The sequence below is a fragment of the Benincasa hispida genome, chromosome 6, assembly GCF_009727055.1.
Source record: "Benincasa hispida cultivar B227 chromosome 6, ASM972705v1, whole genome shotgun sequence".
In the NCBI taxonomy this organism is placed as follows: domain Eukaryota; kingdom Viridiplantae; phylum Streptophyta; class Magnoliopsida; order Cucurbitales; family Cucurbitaceae; genus Benincasa; species Benincasa hispida.
Genome location: NC_052354.1, coordinates 42140830 through 42151426, shown reverse-complemented (window position 1 = coordinate 42151426; position 10597 = coordinate 42140830). Strand labels below are relative to the sequence as shown.

Genomic DNA, 10597 nt, shown 5'->3' with positions numbered 1-10597 from the left:
TCATTCTTGCTTTTGGCTTTGCAATTGCTTTTTGTAGTAGTGGGACTCCCAAAAGATATTCAACTTTATTTGCCTTTCCACATCAATTACTCTATTTTGGGGAAGATTTTATGTTAATTGCTTAAGGTAGTCCCCAAATGAAACAATTTGAAATTCCATTTCCTAATGGCCTCAAAGTTTCAAAACTATATTCACCATATTTTCCCCTTCCATCCCAACTTCTTTCTACTTATTTATTTATTTTATTTTTCTTTGCATGTTTTTTTTTTTTAAAAAAAAAACTTTTCAAAAAGTAGTTATTATGATGTCCTAATAGTCTTTTTTATTTCCTTTTTTATTTTCTTCTTCTTTCAAAAATTGTGATTGTGATTTAAAGGGGAAAAAACTAAGAGACAGCATTAGCTCTCTCATTTATGTCAAGGTTTAGGTGGGACAGAACTGATTTTTTTTTTTCTTCATTTTGGTGTTTAAACTTTATAAAATACCTATTTTAACCTCCTAGGGAAAAACCAATTAGATGCTCTAGGTTTATGGCATGTTTGCATGAGTTTGATTTTCAACTTATTAAAATCAATTTAATAATATTCAAAATTACTCTAAAACACACCTGCCTTTAGTCATTTAAATTTCATTTTATATTCAATTTTATGATTTTAAATTCAGTATATTCATATCATCAAAATTGATTTTTGAGTGTTTTTAAAAATGACAAAGTATTTTTAACCATTTGAAAATCACTCCTAAATCTTCCCTAATTTACCATCAATTGTTTCATATGTGTGTAGTTATGCACCAGTTGTGGTAGATATTGAAGCCACATAAGTTGATTGAGGAGAGACCAAAAGGTGGTAAGATAAAGTAGAAATATATGGAGCAAATATTAATTTATGCCTTTGAATTTTGAGAGGTATATTGATAAAAATTATGAACTTATAATTGATAAACTCATAGCATCTATAAGCGTGTCAATTTATACCCTCCTTCAAATTTTGTTTGACCAATATTATATGAAACTTATAATTTTAGTCGGTTAAGCTACTAAATTTTCATAAGTCAATCAATTTAGACAATTCATTATGATTACTTTTGAAAATCATTCATGCATTAATTCTCGAACGTGTGTAGACATCTTCGAATGTCAATTTTAGAGAATGGACGATTTTAAGAAATCTCTAAAAGTCTAAATTGATTTATTTATGAAAGTTTGAGGTTTAATTAATACAACTATAAGTTTCACAGAAATTTTTTCAAACAAAACGTAGTATAAGATATAAATTGATACATTTACAAACATTTAAAGTTTAAATTGATACAATTTTAATTTAGGATTAAATAAATACAACTCAATTTAAAGGTATAAATTGACATTTTTCTGAAATATATAACTATAGTTCCTAAATAAATGAAAAAAAAAGAAAAAAAAAAAAAGAATGACATCACTCACTCACAATGGAGAAATGATCTCCTCCAAAATTGGTTGGGGTGGGACCTAATACTTGAGTTGTGAAATACTAAAAACAAGATGTAATAATTTAATTCTTTTGATATCTCATTCTCAATGAGTAAACACATACAAAAAGAACTATAACCTACAAGAAATAGAGTCAAAGAAGATTATTGAGAGTTCAATAATTTGAATAAAGGGGTAGGTTCAAAATATTCGTAAATATAGCACAATGTAAATGAATTTGTAAATATAGCAAAATTTAAATTTAGTTCTCAAAGTCTACTAGTGATAGACCATATTGTTAAGAAGAGTCTAACAATGTAAACCATGTTAGTAAGAAGAGTCTATACTGATAGATTTGGCTGTATTTGCAATTCTCTAAAAATGATGTTATATCAATCAATCATTGGATATTTAAAATTTTAACGCTAAATTTATATAAAAGTTGACTACTTTAACCTTCGACCTAATCCTAACTAATTCACTCAATGTAAAATTCCATAAACTCATTCATTTTAGTAAAATAAAATTTTGCACGATAATAAGTTCAACCAACACCCAATTTAACCATTGAATGACATGTCCAAAATTCATAAATTTCCAAAAAAAAGCTCAAATTTATTTCCCTCTAAAAATATATCAATTTCATATCATAAAAATTTAGCTGAAATTTATTAAATAATCACATCAAATTTTCATTAGTCAACTAATGGTCAAATTAACATATGGACCATTTAGCACAATTTTTCATACCAAGATACTAAAATATAGCTTTTGAAATCCCAGGGACCAAATAGACCCTAACTTTGAACTTCAAGGACCAAAAGTGTATTTTGCTTAAGAAATTATTATTATTATTTTATACGAAACTGAACTTTCCTTGAGAAAAATGAAAATATACGAAAAGAGAGAATTCGACCCTAGCTATAGAAAAGAACTCCAATCCAACAAAACAATTCTAATATCATAAATACGAAAAAAAAAAAAATCTGGAGACTGACACCACAATGAGGTATTAAATCTCGTGTTAGCACAAAAAATGTGCTACTTTCCTTAGCTTAATTCATACTCGTTCTAGGATTTTACATGTTTATTCTATGATTTTGTAGATATTGAGCAATTAAGAGGTAGAATTGACCATTGGAACTAAAACAAGATGAAAACAAACCAAAATGGAGCTCTAGAGCATCAACTATGAAGAGAATAGAAGAAATGATGAAAATGCCCTCAATGCCTGGCACAACGGCACTCGCTCGACGTTGCACCCGATGCATTTTTCCAAAATCTAGATAATTGTTGTAGCACCACGTCGCTCTGAACATTGATGGAAGAAGAAACCCTGCATTCACGCGTTGAGCGCTCCAGTGCACACCTTCTAAGCTTCGACAAAAGCCTCTAGCGCCGTGGCGCTATCCCTAGGTGTCGTGGCATCTATGCTTTTTATATATATATATATATACGTTTGGTCCGATTTTAGGCCATTTATGCTTGGGCTTTTAGCCCCCAATCCAATTTTCTCCTCTCCTCTTCTTTTTTCCTCCATTTTTCTTAGTTCTTTAGCATTGTCTGATTGAAAAGTTCATCTTGGACTAGATTTGTGGCTAAGGTGAGTATGCTAGCTTAGAACTAGGTGAAACCCATTGTTTGATTTTGAGGGTTTATACATAATTTCTTATTTCTTATTGAATTTTTGTGGTTCTGGGATGTGTTTTAACTTTAAATGCTTCATATGTTCTTTTGTTTAGCTAGAGTTTAATGTATGTTGTGCTTGTGTTGATCACCAAGTAGCAAAATCCAAGGTGTTGGGTGTATTTCAATTTCAATGTATGGCTAAGGGGTTAATGCATAATATATTTGTACCAATGTGTTGATTACAAGTAGCAAATCCAAAGCATGCTTATTTGTGAATTTTAGGTGATTTAGAATAACCCTTTTACAATATTGTGTGATTACAATACTTGAAGAACATAATCAATTAATAACCTAGAGCTACTTGGATTATTAATTGACCTCCACTTACATGACAGCACTTAAAAATATTTTTTGTTCCAACATTTTTTAAGCACTTAAAATGTTATTTCCTGACCTTCTTAGTATCATTCAAAGTCATGAGTGTGTTTATATGACATAGGGAATATTATTATACAAAACTGTCATCTTCACTCAAGAAGCTTGAAAAGAATCTAGTAATGAAGAAATAGTAAAAAACTCTAATGTGAAAAATGGCTGAAACAGCCACATATTTGGCCAAGCTTATTCTCTGGTCCAAAAGGGAGAATTTGGTATCTGCTCAATGGATCTTCAACCCTATATTGCATGAAGCAATAATTAAACTTGGTTTAAACCCAGCTAAAAAGGGAAGAAAAGATTATGACATTAGCATATATGCAAAATTTTGTTTATGTTCTACAGATCAACTTTAAGTTACACAAGTTGATCACCACATGCAGGTTCCAGTTGCAAACAATTTTAGGATGTAAAGGCCAAGCTACAAATCCATAAATGGTTCAGGAGAAACTCATATGAAGATAGAGAATGGGAGAGAATTTATTTGCTATAATTAAGTCTAATCTACTTACAAATTTTCAGTTGCATTATGCCTATCTAGTCCCCTCCCAGTAAGAAATACGTATATGCAAGCATCAGAACCTGATTAAACTTCAGATACTTAATTGTGGTACACCTTAAAGTTCTCCAAGTCCAAAGCGGGATCTCGTGATCGATCCTTTATATTCGCCGAAGTATTTATGAACAAGCCGAAGCAGAATGTCATGGCCATGGCATGGCTTTTTTTCAAGATACAGAGACAATCTGCCTAATGAATGTGATTTCTTCAATAATAATCTGCATAGAATAAAGAGATTTAAATGCCATCAGCCCTGATCACTGACTAGGTACAACAGAAAAACAACACTGCAAATTCCACTCACATGCACTTTAGTTAGCTATAAGGTCGTTTTTGCTGGTGGGGTTCACACCGCTGCCATTAACACAGGAAGCTTGTTCATTAGCCTGCAGTAAAGAACATCATTCATGGAAATCAAATATCGCATTCAGAACAGAATACACGATATGTTAATATTTTTCTTCATTTTCTCAATTCTAATGAAGAATTGGGTACTTCTGCATATTTTGTCTAAAAGCCTATACCAACACTGGGGAATCGTCGAATCAAACACCAATCGGATGAATAATATATATTTTTTCTTGTAAATAATCAACTAAAGTTACACAAAATTCACCAAGTAATAGTTGAGAGAAATAGAAACAGGATAATTCAATATTTCCATGAAGGATTAAAAATAGTTCTTTTTTTATTTTTCTTGGGCGGGGGGAGAGAATTGAATTAAGACTCAATTTGGTCTTCTAATTGTTATATATATTTTTTTTTTTTTGAGAAACATTTTAATTCTTGAAGTTTGAGAAGGTGAGAAAAGTAGCCTCTAAAATCATTGTTTTATAAGGGACAATGACGGAAAGCTAAGTAGGGTAAGTTAAATGATGATGTAGCTGTGCATAAATTATCAGTTTTAAATAACATGGAATTTTTCATTTGATAGTAAATTTTGTCCTCTATTGAAAAACTCTATTGATATCTTTCTCTCTCTCTCTCTCTCTCTCTCTAACCTAGCCGGCAAACCTCATCTTCTCCTCTTACAAGTCGACCAAGCAAAACAATCTAGCCAATAAATACAGAAGCTCCGGAAAATAGCCCCCATTTAACTCAACTCTTCTTACCAGCAGAATGAGTTAAAAGAAAAAATCCCACCAAATCAACATGGATGATCTAGAAACCAGAAACTCCATTTTATCAACACTTTTTTCAACCACCTTATCATCTTCTTCTTACCAGCACCATCCAGATCAACACTAATGCAGTAAGAAGAAAATCCCACCAAACGAGTTTGGGGGAGAGGGGTCAAAGAGAGAGGAGGAAAGAGGGTTATTGCTATGCTGAGTTTCTTCAGTGCACAAATAATAGCTCGAGCAGAAACCAGTTCAAGTGTAACTGCCAAGAGAGTTTTGGCCCTTTGGGGGGATTAACTATTTGAGAGAGATAGAAGGGAAGAAGGAAGAAAAAAGGGTGAATGACAGTGGACTCCGGTTTTCTACAGATTAAGGTGTGTTTCTTGGCAAATAGGTAAAGTGTTTTGATCCTGTGTTTCTTGGCAAATAGGTAAAGTGTTTTGATCCTGAATATGGTTTAGGCGCTTCTTGTTATTGTTACTAAAAGGAAGGAAGAACTGATACCAGAGATTACTTAACTACTTAAATTTCAGGAGTAAAATTGAGAGACAAAATGTTTATATGATAAACTCTATCCTACTGTTAAAACATAACAAAGTTCGTGCATATATGGATAAAAGTTCAAAACAAGTATGCTAAGAACTTCATCTTAAAAAGTCTAAAAAATATTTCTGCAAACCTGTCCAAGAGCTGGAGTAATTGAAGGGTCGGTGCCACCATTTGGCACCATGGGTGAATTAATGTTTGGAGATGCATCTTTCGAGTTGCAGGCTGCAGCTGAACCAAAATTCTCCACAGGAGCTACTGCCACACTGGAATTAGTCATAAAAGGTCCTCCAGAAAACGGTGCAATCGGTCGGCGTGGCATGGGCATGGGAAGTCCTTGACCAGGAAATCCAAGAACCTGAAAGTTAGAACTTGGCAGTCCATGCATTACAGTTTGAGCTGGCATAGATGGGCCATGGAAATGCATTCCTTGCATGTGTGGCATTTGAACCATGGGAAAACCAGGAGAACCACCACTCATGTCTGGCATACCTATCCCAAATCCCATTCCCATTCCTAAACCCATGGGTGGATAAATGTGAGGTGCATTCATGGGTGGCATTCCTCCAGGGAACATCACAGGAGGCATGAACAAACCAGCTCCCATCGACATAATCTGCATAATGAGTGAAATACATGAATCTCAATTGTTCTACACAATGACAACTTCCGAATTGTGGGGCTGGAGGGGGCAAAATAAATACATTTTTCTTCCTTAGGGAACAGAGCATCACCTGAACCTGAAGTTGAAGTGTTTTCAAGTACTCAATGGCTTCATCAAGCATGGAAGCTTTGTCGACCTAGTAATTCCATGTAGATTAAGAAAAAAATCAAGTCGCACTACTTTCAAGAATTCATAATTCCATGTTCGTTTTCTTAGTACTTGAGTAAATTAATGTGGCAAGTTCAAAAAATTTAATTGATCAAGCAACAAATGAACCCCATCAAGAGAGTATTAATAGGCCAACCTTATTACAATTTGGTATGAGTTCTTGCAGTGCACGCATCTTCTCATTGATCCTATCTCTACGTCGCTGTTGCAGAATTTTAAGAATGAGTCCACTAAAGAATAAAAAGGGCTAAATTTTATATATGAAGCAAAAAGTACAGTTCCCATAACAAGAAGACTCACTCTTTCTGATAAATTATGCACTTCTGCTGCCCTGCTTCTTTTTGAACCAGTTCCTCGAGCAGAAGTCACTCTCTTCACATCATTGCATTCTTCTTCTACATCCTGCACTTGTTGTAAATACTTCTCATTTATCTATTTGGGAAACAATCGAGGTACACAAGGCAAAACAAGGATACAATTTGGTACTCACATCACTATGCCATTCAGAATCCTCAGTGTCATGACATTTTCTCTTCCTATTAAGCAGTGGATCATCAGAAGCCCCCTCCACACTATTCCGTGAACAAAGGGAAGCAGCAATTGCAGATTCAACAGCCTTCTCACTATCTGGCAATCCTTTCGTTGCACCAACTTCAAGACAATGTTTAAGGCAGTCATCGTGGTCGGCTGAATCTCCCAAACAAGCAACCTCAGGCTGTTTGTTAGCCTGTGATTGCTCAGGAGCCTTGGCATCTGATGTATTTTTACCATCTATGGAAGGCACTACCGCATTTTTACAACATGAACTTGATTCATTTCTTATACCACCTCGAGTTGCAATTAATGATGATTCATGGGGTTGATTATTAGCAGCCGAACAGTTCTTAACCATGCTGTCCAAATTGCACGAACCCCTAGTTCCAGGGACACCATGGTTCTGAGGATTGGATTTGAGAAGAGCAGCAGGTCGCAGAAAATGGGAGAAATTTATGATATGGGATGAATTACTTGGAGGAGTTGGATCTAGCTTTTGCCTTGCTGTGCTTGAAGAACTGCTTGCAATCAATTGAACCTGAGGAGAGTGGCCCACAAGAGAATCATGGAGAATCTTGCCTGTAGTATTTTCAGTGCCTCCAGTACATTTTGTTCTGAGATGTGGAAATGATGTCTGGCTTTGCTGGGATGCTGATGAATGTAATTGGTTCGTGCTACTTCTAGGTTTCGTAGTTGAAACATCTAAGGAAGAAAGCTTGGACATATTGCCATCTTCTAGATTAGCTCCGTGCAAAGAATTTAGGTTCATATCTCTCTCTCTGTTCACCTGATTACCGCCATTAGCTTTGCCTATAGAAGATGCAATGCTATTGCGTGAGGGAAAGTCATTAGTGACACCAGATAATTCAGGTAAGAAATCAGAAGAATAATCGTGTTGTAGATGTCCATCAAGAGGATAACTTAGCCAAGGTACCATATCATCATCATCATGAGCTAATTCAACGTCCGGCGAAGGGGCCGTTGACATAACATCTCTTACTACAGAATCAATAGCCCCAAACTTCCCCATCTTTGCATTGTTGAAATATCCTGCATCTCTATCTCTATCCCTGGGACTATGAGATGGTAAACATTGACCCTGTGAAGTGTTTAAATTTGAGTTCTTCCTGGTCCTATTGGACTGGCCTTGCAACAAAATTTGGCCATTCTCCCACACCAGCTCGAAAACGTCATTCTCAGGACTGCATTCAAAGCCCAAGAGAAACAAGAAGCTAAAATTTAGAACAAAAATACAGAGAACAAAACCCAGAAAGCAAAAGTATACTTCATAAACAATAAGCAAAGGAATAATGATGATCGTTAAGATCCACAAGTCAAGTCTAGCTAAGACTTACTTCATAGATAAATCAGAAGCAACCATGTTGTTTTTGTCTTGAGTTGAATCCAGCTTCCCTCTGGCCACACGATAAAGCTCAGATAGAGGCATGGTTGGAAAATGGGAAAAATTCTTTGCCTCTTTACTGGGAAATAAGTCACGTTTAAACTCCACAAGCTAAATCCAAATGAATATAATAAGACGAACCCAGTTGAATATAAAGGGGATTAAACACCTCTAAATCATCAAAGACAAACGGGCTTACAATAAAACCAACGTCCCTATCAGTGGAGTCAAATAGAGTTCTGAGAGAAAATATATTTTAACAACTCAAACGAGGTATTAAATAAAGCAATTGTTTAATGAATCTCACAGACACCCAAATCCAAAATTAAGCGTGTATTAATATATATATATATATATATATATAAAAAACTCAAGAAGAAAGGCGAATCCAACAGATCCCAGATGAAGTATTTGTTTAATTGGCAGTCTGACGAGCAAGAAAGAGGAAATTAATGGGAGAAGAGTATATTTACTTGAAGAAGACAAACAAAGAGCCTGACAAATGACATCCCACAGCTAAACCAGAAGGGAAAACCTGAGGAAATCCGGCGGTTAAACGAGCGGAAAAGAAACAAAAACTAGAAGGAAAAGTGAGATCCTCGAAGCAGTCCAAATACACGAATCCAAATGCATTGAAAATACGAATTGGGGTTTAATCGAACGATCCAGAAAGCCGTAAATTAGCCAACAGAAGGGGAAAAAAGAGAGAAAGAAGATCCCAATGGAAGGTGGAAGAAGGAAAATGGGCAAAAGGGCAAAAGGGCACCAGAGTTATAGCGAGAAAAATGAAGGGCAAAGAGTGAAAACAAAATAGAGAGCATCTGAGTGGAGAAAAGGACTGTGACACCTTCTGAATCCTAGTCTCAAATTAGGTTGAAAGTGGGTCCACCATGAAACCTCTGGTTGAGATGAACTGGGTCACCACTGCCACCACCGTCGTCGTCGCCACCGTGAACCGGTGGTTAAGTGAAGAGAAGCTCTGTTCATCAATCATTGATTGAAACTATACATTGATAACAATGATGGATTGATTTTTGGTGAAGTTTAAGAAGAAGGGGTGTTGTTGTTCTTGTTGTTCTTGTTGTTCCTGCAGTTTGCTCCCTGAGATTGGGGCAGAACAGAATCGTTTGAATGAAATGGATGATTGAACATACAGTCTGCAAAATAAAGTTGCTCCCCCATTCCATATTCTTATCTGAGTGGCATATTTCTTCTTTTTTGTTGTGTCGTGTTTGTTGTTTGTATCGGATCTCTCAGCATTTGGGTGCAATGCGATACAATGCATGTGTTGGATGTCATCCTTTTCGGATAATATTATAGATAGACATCAATAAAGGAGGGTTACTATGCACCATTTTAAGCTCTAATCCAAAGTTTTATACAACCAACTCAACCATGATTGACATAAAGTTTTACCCTAAATAATATTTTGAAAAATTAAAACTAATGTATTTCAACTCTCCCACTTTACAACTGATTGACATAAAATTTATATATAGATAACAATCTTAAGCAAAGTATCTACAACAAAAATAGTCTATTAGAAACAAGGGCAAGTGAAAATTAATTATATAGAAATGTCTTAACACTTGTGTCAAACTTTAGCAAAATACAGTATCTATGGATTAAATTTAATTAGAACTCATATTCATCCAAGTATCAAAATGCCTATGATGGTATCTGAAAGTTTAGATTTATATTCTTCTTTTGTCTTTAAACCTTCAAGATAATTTACTTTACTTCCTAAATTTTATATACATAACTATTTATAGGTTTGTCTTTATTTTGTTTTTAACAAATTCTTGATATGGCTTTCAACTTTCAACCATGTATATCATATAGTATTTAACATCCGCATATAATTAAATCAAATCTGTTGAAGATGATTATTAAATAAATAAATAATCTTTTTCATAAGACCCTCGTGGATATTAAGGACACAAACAAAAACAAAAACTAACAACGAATACTCTTTCCGTCGCGAGAAATTCACAAAGAAACTACAAGACTGTTTGGCAAGCTAAATTGAGTTCATATAACTAGAGTCATATGTCTATTATCTGTGTTTTTTGTATTTGGGATGTTGAGG

The 10597-nt window shown here is 34.7% G+C and overlaps 1 protein-coding gene across 3 annotated transcripts; it reads right to left on the bottom strand.

The window, feature by feature from the left end:
* Window positions 1–3589: 3589 nt before the first annotated feature.
* LOC120079649 (transcription factor PIF3) lies at window positions 3590–9782 on the bottom strand. 3 transcript variants are annotated; one of them, XR_005482307.1, is made up of 9 exons: window positions 8462–9780; window positions 7063–8308; window positions 6873–6974; window positions 6709–6774; window positions 6475–6540; window positions 5874–6356; window positions 4378–4459; window positions 4027–4291; window positions 3590–3754 (listed from the first exon to the last, which is right to left on the bottom strand). XR_005482307.1 is itself a non-coding variant. In XM_039033919.1 (9 exons), the coding sequence occupies exons 2-8, from the start codon at window positions 8551–8553 to the stop codon at window positions 4385–4387; spliced, it is 2130 nt and encodes a 709-aa protein (XP_038889847.1). In that variant the 5' UTR covers window positions 8554–8587; window positions 8982–9780; the 3' UTR covers window positions 3806–4291; window positions 4378–4384. The 3 variants fall into 3 exon arrangements, 2 of the variants coding, with proteins under 2 accessions (XP_038889847.1, XP_038889848.1); XM_039033919.1 differs by lacking the exon at window positions 3590–3754 and having other exon boundaries at window positions 3806–4291; window positions 8462–8587; window positions 8982–9780; XM_039033920.1 differs by lacking the exon at window positions 3590–3754 and having other exon boundaries at window positions 3806–4291; window positions 4378–4427; window positions 8462–9782.
* Between the last annotated feature and the right edge of the window lie 815 nt (window positions 9783–10597).